The following is a 16,670-nucleotide window of genomic DNA, read 5'->3' on the forward strand; positions in this document are numbered from 1 at the left end:
CTCTCCCATTTGCGGAGCACAGGCTCCGGACGCGCAGGCTCAGCGGCCACGGCCCACGGGCCCAGCCGCTCCGCGGCATGTGGGATCCTCCCGAAACGGGGCACGAACCCGCGTCCCCTGCATCGGCAGGCGGACTCTCAAGCACTGCGCCACCAGGGAAGCCCTAATGTTTTAAGTTTTACATTATTTTATTGTATCTTTTTGTGAGCACATTAATTGTTTAGAGTTGTTAGATCATTTTAAGCAATAAGATTTAGTGGCCACTAGCCATCCTGAAGTTGCCCGAAGATGTTAACCGAGTTGGTTTTTTTAAATTTATATATTTTATTTTATTTATTTTTGGCTGCATTGGGTCTCTGTTGCTATGTGCGGGTTTTCTCTAGTTGCGGCGAGTGGGGGCTACTCTTTGTTGCGGTGCACGGGCCTCTCATTGCAGTGGCTTCTCTTGTTGCGGAGCATGGGCTCTAGGCGCGTGGGCTTCAGTAGTTGTGGCATGTGGGCTCAGTAGTTGTGGCTCGCGGGCTCTGGAGCGCAGGCTTGGTTGTTGTGGCATGTGGGCTTAGTTGCTCTGCAGCATGTGGGATCTTCCCGGACCAGGGCTCAAACCCGTGTTCCCTGCATCGGCAGGCGGAATCTCAACCACTGCGCCACCAGGGAAGCCCATGGCAGGCAGATTTTTAACCACTGTGCCACGAGGGAAGCCTGTTAACTGATTTTTAAAGGTAATTAGTTTTTTGGGATGTGGGAAGGGATTCTGTTATTCTATTAAGTATATTACGTATGATGGGCCTTTAAAGAAGTTTAGGTGTATATATACATTAGGTAGATACTATTAATAAGCATGAATCCTAGATTCTGTTTCCTTGTTAGCATAGTATTGAAAAGGCTAGGAGCTCAGAAGATGGTGTCATATCTGCCACTGTTGGTGATTTGAGTAAGTAAACTTTTGAGCCTCAGTATTTTATGAAAATGGGGGAAAAAACTTACTGGGTTATGAGGATTAAATGTATATATACAAGTGAAGTACTTGCATACAGGTCTTTTATGAGTGATTGTTGTGATCCATAATCTCAGGCATATAAATGTATATATACACATAAATACACCTTCATTTATTTTAGATCAGTCATCACATTCTTCAGTAACTTTTGGCATGGTACTTAATAATGCTACTGAGTTTCCATTTTGGGGTCCCACCCTTGGAATAGACTGAGGAGGGCACAAAGACTGAAAGGGAGATCAGTTAAAAGGAGTCTGTGGCAAAGTCGTATTGAGAGGGTACAGTAGCTTGGACTAGAGAGGTATTAATGGAGGTGTTGAGGATGGTTCGACTGGAAATTTTTGAAGGTGGAACTGGAGGTTATATCATTTATCAGATAGCTGGAAAGCATATTCAGTGATTGCTTCATTCTTTCTGAACCTACTGTCAAATGCTGGGAGTGGGAGGGGATTTGACTGACAAGCTATCAAAAAACCTTATTTGTTTAATTGTATTCTGAAGTGTTTTCAGAAATTGATTTTATTGTGAAATTAGTTTTTGTTCAAATGTAGCTCTTACCGGAGAGCCAAGGAGTGATTCAAAGAATAACTGAAAAAAATTTTAATGTATCTGTCTTACCGTTTGTTCTGTTACTACTTAAGACTTATGATTCAGGGCCTGAAAACAGTAGATTATCCAGGCTTTTACTTCTGACTTTGTTAGTGAAATGTATATAGGAGTTCAGCTACTAACTAACAATCTTGGAAAAGAATTTGATGGTAGGAAAGGTTATTAGTTAAATGCATTTACTTCATCCTGGTGCTCCTATGCCAGTTCCCAGAAATTTATTTCAAGTAAGTGTCCATTTCTGCACCTAGAAAATCTTAAAAGGGAGGGAATATATGTGTGTTTGTGTGTGTGTGTATAACTCATATTCATAGCATCAGAGACTATTATGATTGATCAAGGAGTTCCCTGGCAGTTCAGTGGTTAGGACTCCGCGCTTTCACTGACGTGGCTCCGGGTTCAATCCCTGGTCAGGGAACTAAGATCTCACAGGCCTCACAGCACAGTGCCCCCCCCCCCCAAAAAAAAAAAGATTGATTTCATAAGCCATATAAAGCATTGAAAGGCATATTAGTATAATCCTGTTTTTTCATGTTAACCTATGTAAGCATTGTCTTATTTTCAGCCAGGGACCCTGAAATTTGTGTTCTTTTCTATCAGGGACCACAGGGATATAAGAAAACTTACTTGAGGGCTATTAAGTGAATTTTATCTGAGGGGTAGACATCAGATTTTAAAGTTAATAAAATTATATCCGACAAATAAATATATGTGTGCCTGTTGTGTTTTATGGCCCACTTCAAAGTGGGGAGAGGGGTGGTAGTAGAAATGAGAAAGGATATTAAGCTAAATAGAGGAAAAATTAAGCAGATTTATATCGTAGGAAGAGATTTCAAATGTGCAGACTTTGTAACATTGCCACCTTGTGGCTTTTAGGATATTTCTTCTAGAGATGAACTTTTGCATTTTATAGTCATAGATATAAGGTGAGGAGGGACTAAGATGTGATGGGTGAATGGTGTATTAACCTCTAGTTGTTGAAGTGACAGACCAAATATTGAGGCCTAGAAACTTCTTCCCCTGGTTTATACATTCGTAGTTAATATCTTTAAATTTATTTTTATTTTGTAAAAAGGTTTTTTAGTCTCTACAATGAACAGTGAGATTGTGGACTGATTTAAAGATTAGGATGAATGTCCTAGTGAGAATTTTGTGATGAGGTGTGAATTCAGTAAAATCTTGCTCTGCTGTTTTCCTTTTTTCTTTATTACCATCACAGTATCCTCAAGCTTTAGGAATGCTTCTTCCCTTCCTTTTAGCATTTGGTCTGTTTTTTGGTTAACTGGGACTTTATGATTAATTATGTGTTTGTGCTTGAGGATCTTAGGCAGGAGCTTAACCTAGACTAGCCAGTCCAGCCTGTTCCTACCACAGATCTCACTGTAGCTTCCTTGAACATGGCACTAGGTTAAAAAAGGTGGTAGGTAGGCTGCAACATGACACCACCACCACGGGGAAAGCCAGTTTGCTGCACCACTTCCCCTGCTACGGTGAGTTAGTAGCATCTTCATGTATAAAAGCTGGAGTGTCCAACAAGACACAAATGCATGTTGTGTTTATGGCAGTTCCAGCTGGGACTTGGACCCATTGGAGGTCCCAGCTTTTTTTTTTTTTTTTTTTTTTTAAAGAAGATGTTGGGGTAGGAGTTTATTAATTAATTTATTTATTTTTGCTGTGTTGGGTCTTCATTTCTGTGCGAGGGCTTTCTCTAGTTGTGGCAAGTGGGGGCCACTCTTCATCGCGGTGCGCGGGCCTCTCACTATCGCGGCCTCTCTTGTTGCGGAGCACAGGCTCCAGACGCGCCGGCTCAGTAGTTGTGGCTCACGGGCCTAGTTGCTCCGCGGCATGTGGGATCTTCCCAGACCAGGGCTCGAACCCCTGTCCCCTGCATTGGCAGGCGGACTCTCAACCACTGTGCCACCAGGGAAGCCCCAGCTTTTTTTTAATGTGTTCTGCTGCTCTTTCCTTTTATTGTGTATCTTGTCATCATTCTTCTGTCCCCCACCCTCCCAAACCCAGCTTTTTCTTTATTAAATATTACCAAGGTAGGACTGGTTAATTAGAAATGTTAATAAACACATCTGACAAGTGAAGTCTTTCGACCATAAATTGTCAAAGCAATTTAGTGGAATTCCCAGTGGTAATAGGAAATAGTCACAAAAGTGAAAGAAAAGACCTGCTGTAAGAGAAGTCTTTTATGGAAACCTAAAAGGTTTTAATGTCCCAAAGTGGTTAAAATAACGGTGCTTGTGTTAGAATCTTCTGTGTCATTTTTTTTTTCTCATTTTAAAAGACTTGTAAAAAGCTGATAGGCAGATTTTTTTCTTTTGCTAAAATACCCTCATGTTTGATGATTTTAGTGTAGGTATGAGGAAATAAACACATTTCAAAGTTTCATGAGTTGTTAAACATAACTTTTTATTTATTTTTATTTTTGGCTGTGTTGGTTGTTCGTTGCTGCAAGCGGGCTTTCTCTAGTTGTGGCAAGCAGGGGCTACTCTTTGTTGTGGTGTGTGGGCTTCTCATTGCGGTGGCTTCTCTTCTAGCAGAGCATGGGCTCTAGGCATGGGGGCTTCGGTGGTTGCAGCATGTGGGCTTATTCGTTGCAGCACACGGGCCCTAGAGCCCGTGTGTGATGTGCGGGCTCAGTAGTTCTGGCTTGTGAGTTCTTTTTTTTTTTTTTTTTTTTTTTTTTCCTTGCGTTATGCGGGCCTCTCACTGTTGTGGCCTCTCCCATTTGCGGAGCACAGGCTCCGGACGCGCAGGCTCAGTGGCCATGGCTCACGGGCCCAGCCGCTCCGCGGCATGTGGGATCTTCCCGAAACGGGGCACGAACCCGCGTCTCCTGCATCGGCAGGCGGACTCTCAAGCACTGCGCCACCAGGGAAGCCCTGGCTTGTGAGTTCTAGAGCGCAGGCTCAGTAGTTGTGGCACATGGGCTTAGTTGCTCCACAGCATGTGGGATCTTGCTGAACCAGGGATCGAACCTGTGTCTCCTGCCTTGGCAGGTGGATTCTTAACCATTGCACCACAGGGAAGTCCCAAATACAACTTTTTAATGCAGCCAGTTTTTGCAGAAGAATTAAATGAATTATCCCCCAATTTATTAACTTTTTACTTTGAAATCATTTCAGACTTGGAGAAATTTAAAGACTAGTCCAAAGGATTCCCACATACTCTTCACCTAGATTTACCAATGTAATATTTTGCTACATTTGCTTCATCTTCTCTTTGGAGATGTGTGTGAAATTTTTTTCTGAACCATTTGAGAGTAAGTTCCAAGACATCACGACCTTTTCTCCCAAATATTTTGCTGTGTAGTTCCTAAGAACAAGAACATGCATTTATGAGCATGATGCAGTTTTCAAAATCGGGAAATTTAACATTGACACAATACGATTATCTAATCTACAGATCTTATATTTTTACCAGTTGTCTTAATGTCCTTGGTAGCAATTTTTTGGTGGCGGGGGATCCAGGGTCCAGTCCAGGATCTTTCAGTTTTATGTCTTTTTAATCTCTTAATCTGCATTTATACACACATACTCACACACCAACATCCCACCCATTCATCCCTTTTGTTTGTTTATTATATGACATTTCTGAAGAGTATATGCTATTTATTTTTGTAGATGTCGCTGCTTGTCTGAGGTTTCCTTTCCTCATTGTGTATATTCAGATTATGCTTTTCTGGCAGGAATACTACATCAGTGACTTTGTGTCCTCAGTGCATCACAGTAGGAAGTATAAAATGGTCTGTTTATGCCGTTATTAGTAATGTTTACTTTGATCACTTGTTTAAGGTATCCTGGTTCTCCACTTAAAGGTACTATTTTCCTTTTAATAAGTGGGAAAATAGTTTGAGACTCTATATATCTTTTTCCTCATCAAATTTTTTTTAAACATCTTTATTGCAGTATAATTGCTTTACAATGGTGTGTTAGTTTCTGTTTTAGAACAAAGTGAATCAGTTATCCTCATCAAATTTTCACCCTTTAGATTTAGCATCCATTGCCAGTTCTTGCCCAATTAAGATATTACTGCGATAGTTGTTTACTTATCATTAAGGCTGTGTAATGCTCAAATTGGGCAATGGCAGGCCCTTCAAGCAGGATCCTCTGATTCATTCCCGTTTTCAACCAATTTTTATTTTTTTGGCTGTGCTGCATGGCTTTTGGGATCTTAGTTCCCTGACCAGGGGTTGAACTTGTGCCCCCTGCAGTGGAAGCTCGGAGTCTTAACCACTGAACCTCTGGGGAATTCGCCCAAGTGTTTTTTTTGTTTGGTTTTTATTTTTTTTAATATTTGTTTATTTGGTTGTGCCGGGTCTTAGTTTTGGCACGTGGGTTCCTTAGTTGCAGCTCGCTGGCTCCTTAGTTGAGGCTTGTGGGTTCCTTAGTTGTGGCATGCATGTGGGATTTAGTTCTTGACCAGGGATCGAACCTGGGCCCCTTGCATTGGGAGCATGGAGTCTTATCCACTGCATCACCAGGGAAGTCCTTTTTTTTTTTTTTTTCTTTTTTAATAAAAATGTTTAAAATAGCTAGTATTTAAAATCTTGTGAGTCGTTTACAATTGATGCCAAATTCATTTTACTTTTCAAGATGGTATGATGTGAATGCTTAAGTATCTTTATAATCTCTGAGAAGATGGATATTATCTTTATCATTTGTAAATATATAAGCTTATTTTTTGTGTACACATCAAAATTGTATCTGGAAATAGAAGAGCAATTTAATCAGCTTGCTGAATTGTATCAATGTAATACTTTCTTGATGTTGATCAGGAGATTAAGGCAGCTAATGCCATTTGTTGTTTGCATGTAATTTCCATAATCTAAGCTTCTGTCATGCAGGTTTACATTACGGCACAGGTGGTACTTGCCCTCTTGGTATAATTGTGTAGCTAAGATTCAGGAATAGTTTTTTTTTTTTTTTTGGCGGTACACGGGCCTCTTACTGTTGTGGCCTCTCCCGTTGCGGAGCACAGGCTCCAGACGTGCAGGCTCAGCGGCCATGGCTCACGGGCCCAGCTGCTCCGTGGCATGTGGGATCTTCCTGGACCGGGTCACGAACCCGTGTCCCCTGCATTGGCAGGCAGACTCTCAACCACTGCGCCACCAGGGAATCCTTAGTTTTTTTTTTTTTAATGAATTTATTCATTTATTTAATTTTTGGCCGCATTGGGTCTTCGCTGCTGCGCGCGGGCTTTCTCTAGTTGCGGCGAGCGGGGGCTGCTCTTCGTTGTGGTGCGCGGGCTTCTCTTGTTGTGGAGCCACGGGCTCTAGGTGCGTGGGCTTTGGTAGTTGTGGTTCGGGGGCTCTAGAGTGCAGGCTCAGTAGCCGTGGTGCACCAGCTTAGTTGCTCCATGACATGTGGGATCTTCTCAGACCAGGGCTTGAACCTGTGTCGCCTGCATTGGCAGGCGGATTCTTAACCACTGCACCACCAGGGAAGCCCCAGGAATAGTTTTATGTTACGTTTGAGGCAAAATTGAACACAGGTGGATTTAATATCACATTATAGAGGAACAAACTTTGTGTTTAAAAATGAGATGACTTAATAAGTGCAATTTCACAGTGCTATTTTGAATTTCTTTTGACTAAATATTTTAAATGCTGTTACTAAGCATCGTGATGAACTTACAAGTGTGTATTTCTATTTGTTTGTTTGTTTTGATGAGCTGCGCGGCATGTGGGGAACTAAGGTCCCCTGATCAGGAATAGAACCAGTGTCCCCCCTGCAGTGGAAGCGTGGAGTCCTAACCACCGGACTGCCAGGGAATTCCCATAAGTGTGTTTCTTAGGGAAAAATGGATTTGGCAAAGTCTAGGTTTTCTAATTTAATGGTACAATTTGGAGCATGTAAGTTTATTTGTATTCCTGGGGTTACATTACATTAAAATGAGATAATAGGCAGAATTTTTTCTCCAGTTTTTTTGTTTTTCTGCCAGTCCGTTTTATTTTTTGATGTATTTCAAAGAAATTGTCATTATCAGTATACTTCACCCCTAAACATTTCAGCATGCGTATCATTAACTAGAGCTCAGTATTTGTTTTACGTATTTTTTGAGTTAAATAAAATGCACAAATTTTAAGTGTATATTTGCTGAGTGCTGACAAATGTACCCATCTGTGTAACCCAAACCCCAGTGAAGATATAGAACATTACCATCCTAGAAATTTCCACCCCCACCCCACCCCACCACAGACAACTACTGTTCTAATTTTGTCCCCACCGTAGATTCATTTTCCCTGTTATAAAACTTCACATAATTGGAATCATACAGTGTGTATTCTCTTTTCTGAGGCTTCTTTCATTATCATAATGTCTTTGAGAACTGCTTCTCTTTTAGATCTTCAGTTACTTCCTTCCGTCCGTCCGTCTGTCCGTCTTTGTTGCTGCACACGGGCTTTCTCTAGTCTGGCAAGCGGGGGCTACTACTCTTCATTGCGGTGCGTGGGCTTCTCATTTTGGTGGCTTCTCTTGTTGCGGAGCACGGGCTCTAGGCTCGTGAGCTTCAGTAGTTGTGGCGCACGGGCTTAGTTGCTCCGCGGCATGTGGGATCTTTGCGGACCAGGGTTCGAACCTGTGTCCCCTGCATTGACAGGCGGATTCTTAACCACTGCGCCACCAGGGAAGCCCTAGATCTTCAATTCTTGAATTCAGAGCGAGGAGGGTGCTCCCAGACCCATAAAAAAAACCCAGATCTATATGTGCTAAAATTTAATAATCTGCAAGACATATTAAGTGAGGGGAAAAACAGCAAAATGAAGTGTGTTTTGTATGCTACTTGTGAAAAGAAAAAAACAAAAGATGTAATAAGCTTTTATATGCTTAAAATAACTCAGGAAGGACACAAGAAACTGGTAACAGAAGTTGCCTCTAGGGATTTCTCCCATTTTTATTGAGATATAATTGACATACAACATTGTTAAAGGTGTACTACAACATAATGATTTGATATATGTGTTTATTGTGAAATGCTTACCACAGTAAGTTTATTTAACATCCATCACCATTTTTTTTTTCTTGTGATGAGAACCAGTATTTTACATAAAAGTCAACTGTAGCCTGTTATCCACTGCTAAACTCATAAATAAGTTTGTGAGTGAGCTTAGCTAAAGAACTGTTCTTTGCTTTCTAGGAGCTTTTGGTTGAGTTGGGACTAATTTTATATGAAATAAGTCAATACAATTTGATTTTCAATTGTGGATGCAGATTTAGAAGCACCTTGAAAACTGCAGTGGTTGAGGAAGTCTCAGAGAAGGAAGGGGTTTTGAAGTGTACCCCAGGGCCAGAAGGCCAGGCATTCTTGGCTTTTAAAAGCATGGGAATGAGATTTAATCAAGAAACACGAAGAAAAGAGTCCATATTTCCTGAAACTAAAGGTAGATTTTGATTAGCAATAGAAGAGAGGTTAGATAAATAGTATCCATCCAAATTAAGAAAGACTGAATGAGGTAGATGAGTTTATGATTGATAGGAGAACCTACTCCTATCACAGCACAGGGGGAACTGTATATTCAGTATCTTGTAATAACCTGTAACAGAAAGGAATCTGAAAAAGAATATGTATATGTATGTATAACTGAATCACTTTGCTGTATACCTGAAACTAACACAACATTGTAAATCAACTATACTTCCATTTTTAAAAAAAAGATTGATATGAGAATCTAGGTGCTTTTGTAAGTTTCATTTTGGTCAATGCCAGAGGGTTTTGGGTTTTTTTTAGTTGTGATTTTCCTATTATAAACAATATATTATCAAAACTTTGGGAGAGTTACAGAAAGGGGAGGGTCAGTACTGCAGCCCAGGAACATAAAAACTTTTGAGGTCCCTTTTATGTTGGATTGAATTTCTTTTTCTTATTCTTGAATTGAGTTTGATTTCCAGAAACTGTGTGTGGGTGAATTGTTTTATTAAATTAATTTTATAAAGGTTGAAGTTTCAAAATGACTTATTTTGAAAATATCCCAGATCCTTGTATGTTGGTGAGTTTATCTCTGAATTCCAGATATGTGAAGTGGGACATCACAAAAAGATAACTGTTCCTTCTGAAATTTACTATTTTTATATCCTTGGAGTAGTTTAGTGGTGGTAGTAAGTTCATCACAGAGCCTCACTTAACTTTGTTGACTTTTATGTAAATATTTGTAATGACATGGTGTAGGTAAAGAGCCATATAGCCATGGATTTGAATCTTGGTTCTTAGGTAACCTTGGTCAGGTAACTTTTTTGAGCTTTAGTTTTCTTATCTCTAAAGCAGGAATAGTATAGTCCTTGTAAGGTGGTTATCAAGATCATTATGTACAGTGCCTGGAACATGGAAGCCCATAAGTAGTAGTTGCTGTTCTTTTTTAATAGGAATCATGTTTAACTTCAGAACCATAGTTACCATAAGGTGAATGGGAGCAAATGACTCTATTCATGTGGGTTGATGGATCGAGTCTAAGTTCAGGTCTGTGTGCTTGCTCCTAACCACTTAATGCTTTTGCTTTTTTTGCTTTTGGTTTTGCTTTTAAAAGGCATGTGGATTCAGTCATATTTTTAAAAATCCCAATAAGTGAGGTAGTGTGTGAAATGGAATGCTGTTTGGGGTACATTTAGGAAAGGCTTATAAAGAATGATTCTTAATAAGGAAGGAGCATTTAGATCTATTTCAGGGAAAATGTAAGTATTGCATTCAGTTTTCAAAATCCACTTCTGAGTGGATTTTAAACTCTCCCTAGGGGAAAAGGATGATTTTCTTGCCTGCTATGGACTAAGAGCTTTCTATATGTCAACTCATTAATTCTCCCACAGCCCAGATACATATTCTCACTTTATTTAAAAAAAAGGAAATTAAGGCCTATGAATATGGTTAAGGCCTTGGGACTAATATGGGATGACTCTAGTACTGTTAGGGCTTATGCTGCTTCACTGCTGCAGGCCATTGATAGATATATGTTTGAGTTACTTAGGCCCCTGTTTTGGGGGGACTGACACATATTAGCGTAAACCAACTATAATAGGAAAACAAATGTGTTTAGTCAGTTAAGAATTTTAAAGTCAAAGAAAAATAATTTTGTATTAATTGGGGTGCTTGAGTGCAAGTACTTTGGTTTAAAATATAAGAAGTAAAAGTCAGTTTTTATTTGTGGGGAATATTCTATTTAGCACAAATAATTAAATTTCTGTTGAGTTATTCTATGAAGTTGTAATTCTTAAACATGTTCAGATAGGTTTTAACTAACCATTTCAATTTTTTTTTAACTTATAGGAACGTCAAGGTCGTGGGAAATAAGAGGCAGTTCTGCACAGACTGCAGCAACGGTTGCATCTGCATATCCTAAAGAGGAAAAAAATTGACCTTCAAGAGAATTAGGACTTTTTTCTTAATTTCACTGACTTCAGAGACGATTGCAGACTTGCAGTTTAAGTATTGGAATTTCACAAAAGACATAGGACTTAACTGGAAAATGAAAAAAAAAAGAAAAAGAAAAAACTAAACAAAAAATCCCTCTAGGTAGTTTAGGTGAAAAATGTCCCTTTTATTTTGGCTTTGGTTGTGATTTCAGAGCATAATGCTTTGTTTTTTTGTCTTTTTACTATGTTTTTCGGATTTTAAAGTCCGTAAGTGCATACAGTTTTCTCTAATTTTTAAACCCTTTCCTCCCCCCATTTTGACATTTGCACTTGGAGAACACTTGAGTTTTGAAGGTTTTGGGCATCCACCCCAGAAAGTGGGAATTTGTTTTTTCCCTTCCGAACTGGAAGAACATTTTTATGAAGAATTTTTGTCTTGGAGAATTTAACAGTGTTACCCAAGGTTGTGTCTTTAAGGGTGGTTCATCTTCTCTGACCCTTTGTTATTCAAAGTAAAATACTAGGAGTCCTAAGAAATGTTCTGTTCTTGTACATTATACTGATTAAGTCAGGATTAATTTGATTTCAAAGCTAAGAACAGTGGTAAAAACTTGTTTACAGAAATGCATTTTGGAAGAGAAAAATATTGTAAAACGTGTAGTGAATGTTTCTTCAGTTTCTTGTTCAGCCAATGAGGAAAGGGCATTGCCTTTCTTTTTACCATTAATCACTTCTCAATAAACGTGAGATCCTGTTGAGCATCACTTCTAGTACCATTTATTAGTATTATTTGAATCTGCTATATTTTATGAAAGCTTTGGAGTATAAGGAGTTTTAAGAGGTGAGACAGCAACCATTTTTAGAAAGTTCACTGAGATGGAATAGTTCAGGCTTGCTTTGGTACCCAGGGTTGGATAACCATGACCTCTGCAAAGCAAGATGGGCCAATATTCATAATGCTTTATTTCTGGATATTTCCCTGAGAAGGTAGAGCCACTGCTATGCTAAGTTGTTCAACAAATATTTGATCATGAGTGCTTATTAGGTGCCAGGCATTGTGCTAATAACCTTGAGGAAACCTGGCCACATATCTTACGTGCAGAGTAGGTGGAGCCCAGTATCAAGGTTTTAAGTGTTTAATCTGAAATATGACTTATTTAGGCAGGATTCCATGTGGTCCAAGAATAAGAAATCCCAATGAGCTTGAATCTTTGTGAACCATATAACCATAATGGTAATTGATTCATCCTTGTTTATTTCCTAAGGTTTGGAGCTTCTCTGCCTTAAAGATTTTTAGCCCTTAAGATGTCCCAATTTTGGAGATTTAGTTAAATGTGTAAAAACTTCTGTAGTAAGAAAGGGGTCTGAAAATGGATTATAATACTGTTGGACCCTGTTTTGCCCACAGATTACTTATTCATCCTATTCTACACAGCCCAGGCTACTAAATCAAGGGTGCGATAAAATTAATAAATGTTGATTTTGTAATTAGCATTATTGTTGACACTTTGAGTTGAGAACTTCTCTCTGCCTATCTGAAGCACCGCACAATATACCTAGATATTCCATTTTGCTAAGCTTTTTGAAATATATTCCCCCCAGATTGGGGAGACCTTTGTGCTTTCATTGGTTTGAAGATGCCCAATTTTGAATTGGAAATGTAGCATTTATTGCTTTCAATTTTAGCTGAAACTTCTGTGACTTCTACAGGACTCCCATGGGCTTAATGGAGGTTTAGTATTTCACCTTCGAAAGAGAAAACAAATCCGGAGAAAAGCAAATTCAAAATCAGTTTTACCTAGATTTTCCTACCTTGTATTCAAGTTGGATATGAGATTATTCAATATGCTTTTTTACAGTTTGAAATGTTAGTGCCTCAGTATTTAAGCCAGTCCTTCCCAGTCTTTATTTTTACATCACATAGAAACTACTGGTATGGCTTTGAGGACAAGCTGAAAGGAATTTGGAGCCCTTAAAAAGGCTGCTCATCCAGCTGTCCCTGAGTGAGTGTTGAGGGAGGCAGGGTGTTGAATTTGTGTATTTTTTTAAAAACCATACTGGCCTTGTAATGTATAAAAAAATTAGATTATATTCACTCTTAAAGAGTTGGTCCAGAAGTTGGTTTGGTGAAGATCCCAAAATGCAGCTCAACTAGTTCTCTTATTTGCTAACAACAACTTTGCCAGTGGAAAGTGTTGAATTTTGACTGTTTGCCCTTAATGCTTTATTCTGTCATTTGTGAATGTAAGACTTTGGATAGCCATGCTTGTTTACTGTTCTCCTTTATTGAATATGAGGGGAAACTGAAGAACCTCACAACGTGCCATCAGTGTTAAATTCAAAGCATTTTTTAAAACGTTTAATATCAAAAAATGTATAAGTCTTATATCACTAGATTTAATCTTAGTTACACTTGATTGGCTACCTTCCCCCAACATGTTCAATTTAAAAAAAACTTATTTTGCAGAAATGGTGTGAAGAGTTCTCATACACCCTTCACTCAGCTTCCCCCAAATGTTAACATTTTACATACCATGGAATGATATTCAGAACCAGTAAATATTGATACATTACTATTAACTAATCTATAGACCATATTTGGATTGTGCCGGTTGTTCAAGGAATGTCTCTTTTCTAGCTCAGCATCCAGTCCAGGATCCCACAGTATGGTTAGTTGTCTCTAGTCTGTAGACTGCAAGTTCTTCAGTCTTCATCTTTTATGATTTTGACACTTTTGGCGAGTACTGACCAGTTGTTTATGGAGTGCCCCTCGAGTTGAATTTGTCTAACACTTTCTCACTATTATATTGAAATTATTTTTTGTAAGAATACTGCAAAAATCATATGGCCTTCTTAGTGCATTATATCAGGGTACATGATGTCCGTATGTATTATCACTGGTGATGTTAACTTTGATCACATTAAGGTAGTATTTGCTGTATTTCTCCACTGTAAAGTTATTGTTTCCCTTTGTAATTAATAAGTAACTTGTGGAGGAATATAATTTTAAACTATCAGTCTTTGGTTCACTAATTTTGACGTCTTTGAATTGTTATTCCCTGGAACAAGTACTGCTGTGGCGTTTGCCTAATGTTAATTCATTATGTCTATTATTTCTTCTACATTCATACTAATTAGAATTCTTCTATAAGGAGGAGTTGTCCCTTCTCCCCATTTTATTTATTCAGTGATATCAGTATGGACTTTGTATTTTATTCCATAGGTCAATGCTATCATTTAATTTCTTGCTCAGATTGTCCCAGCTTTGGCCATTGGTACCTCCTTCAAGTTGGCTCCTGTGTCTTTTTGACATGCCCCCAATGTTTTTTGGAGCCCTTCTATAAGATGTTCTTGGCTAGTCTTGTATTTTCAGTGCCCCAGCCCCATTTTTCCAAAGGAACAAAGGTTCCTTTTATTGGAGAATATTTAGAAACCAATCGTTGATTTCTTTTTTAAAGCAACATTTTAAATTGCAACAGATTATTAAAGTGGAGTTTTTATTACTCCTGTAGGTGAAGAATTATTTAGCCTAATCAAAACACCTAACCACTTCATCTCTTCCTCCACTTCTGTAGAGCTTTTATACCAGTCTTCTGGAGTTGTGCAGAGGGCTTTTCACCTGGCATAATACTTCACCTAGAGTGAGGTCCAGTGAATGTAGGTTGGTTTGCACCCTTCCATAATTTCTATCTTTAGCCTTGTAAATAGAGACCCAAAATGGCCTGGTTTCCAACGCATCTAAACTGTTTAGGGGCTCAGAGCTTTTTCTACCTGTGAAAAAATAAATGGTCATATACTGAAGTTTTCTGTTTTTCATTAGGGAGCAGATAGCACTTGAATATTGCCACTTTTATTTGAAAAACAATTTTTCTGGAGAAGTAATCTTGTGTCATGAATGTAGGACCCTTCCCTCTGAAAATGAAAGTGAGTGTAAAAGTGTCCCTAGGATTCAGATATGATAAAGCCAGTTTACAATCATTTTTGTTTTTTGCCTTGGGTAGTATTGCTACTTAAGACTGTATCACTCACTGCTAGTGGTTTCTGGGCAGCTGGTGGAACTCCTTACCCCTGAGAAGCCATTCTTTGAAACTAATACTTATTTCAGCTGCAGGGTTTTTTGCACATGGAAAGCTGACATGGTTGTGGGGTAAGCCATCCGTAGCGAGACTAAGTGGGTTGGAGAAGGTCCCACAAACCTGCTTACAGGTTTCCTGATGTGGCTCTGTAGCCCCGCCTACTGGAGAGTTTAGGGTGGCCCCGCCTGCCCTGCCCCGTCCAGCAGCTGGGCTCGGTGACGGCGCGAGCACGTCGGCGGCCATGCATGGTGGCCACTGCATCGTGACCTGCAGGGAGGCAAACCTCTGTCCTGCTAACGTGATTCTCTCCATACTCCCGCGACCCCGCCAACTCTAGTCCGCTGCAGCCTGGGGGGCCGCTCAGCATACCCGTTCATTTTGTGTGCTTTTCCCCTGCCCTATTTTACTGTGAAAAATGTGGGTTTAAGACCGTGTCGCCATTGCCTTTGCACCTGCGCAAAAGCCTCTCCCAGTGCCAAACCCTTTACCTTCATAGGTGAGCTAGGTCTCCTATGGGACGGGGAACTGGCATTTCACGCTATCCTGCTCGCAGGGCAAAGATGACATTAGTGCCATGTGTGGCTTGTTGGCTTTCTTCTACCTTTTAAAATAATGATCAACCGCGTGGCTGGCTAGAGTTTGTAAAACTGTTACTGTGGCCCCACCTGCTGGCCATAGGCAACGTTCACGTGCTCAAAAAAGAAAGTTACTTTGGAGTTGTGTTTTAAGGGGAAGCTCCCTGAAGAAACTCCCAATTTTGCTGCTTTGTCCAGTTTTTTGTGTTAGTGTATTCATCTGCTTTTCCCATCTATTCATTCAGTCTTTATTTTGTGAGCCCCTGTTGGTGCTATTGGGCACTGGGGGAAAGGGAAATGAATAATATTCTTGTTCTCAGAATTTAGTTTAAGGATTACACTGTAATATGGTTTAGAGTTGGGTAGGAAGAGAAGAGGGGCATCTACCCAGCAGATTGCTATTTCAATATTGGATCTTCCTTCCTAGCTTTTTCTTACTAATGGAAACCACGAGCTCCTTGCCTCTATCTTCCTTCGCAGTTTCCGCTCTCCTAGGTACTCTGCTCCATCATTGAGATGTCTGCTTGGGCAAGTCAGGGAACTACTCTGTGCACATACTTCCTCATTGGAAAGAGGAAATGAATGACCTCTGAGGCCACTTGATGTATGATTTTTGCAGGGATTTAAATTCATTTTAACTACTAGTGCTTTTCTAATTAAAACCACCAGTCCAGACGGTTACATATAGAATAAAACAATATATATATCTTGGTATAACACTTTGCTATCTATCCTTCTAAACCTTTTAAAAAATTGCTTTATGATACCTGTAAATTCAGTATATAGTATATAGCATGTGTGTATTCCTGAAAGTAACCCATATAATTTTAAGTTATTTTACAAAAATGGAATAATACAAGACCATCTACAGTGTCACAATTCCATGAATTTCTATTTTGGGCTGCTTGAGAAGGACCCAGGTCTTCTCTAACAACTTAATATGGCTGGCCTCCTGGGATCCTGGAGTGAGCAGTGCCCCAAGAGCCTAGGTCTCTGTCATCAACAGCTACCTGGCAGAACCCTGACCTTTTCATCTTGGTTCTTAAGCACTGGGACCCAAGCT

General features: G+C 39.6%; 1 protein-coding gene across 3 annotated transcripts in view; it reads left to right on the plus strand.

Annotated features, from left to right (window-relative positions):
- YTHDF2 (YTH N6-methyladenosine RNA binding protein F2) overlaps window positions 1-11,720 on the plus strand; it is a 33,247-nt gene extending 21,527 nt beyond the window's left edge. For 2 of the 3 annotated variants that reach the window (XM_007461815.1, XM_007461816.1), the window contains one exon: window positions 10,871-11,720. In XM_007461815.1, coding sequence (XP_007461877.1) covers window positions 10,871-10,894 — 24 coding nt within the window. In that variant the 3' untranslated portion in view covers window positions 10,895-11,720. The remainder of the gene's footprint in view (window positions 1-10,870) is intronic. The other variant, XM_007461814.1, reaches the window with a different exon arrangement.
- The last annotated feature ends 4,950 nt before the right edge of the window (window positions 11,721-16,670 follow it).

This window comes from Lipotes vexillifer, unplaced genomic scaffold (assembly GCF_000442215.2).
Source record: "Lipotes vexillifer unplaced genomic scaffold, Lipotes_vexillifer_v1.1 scaffold699, whole genome shotgun sequence".
In the NCBI taxonomy this organism is placed as follows: domain Eukaryota; kingdom Metazoa; phylum Chordata; class Mammalia; order Artiodactyla; family Lipotidae; genus Lipotes; species Lipotes vexillifer.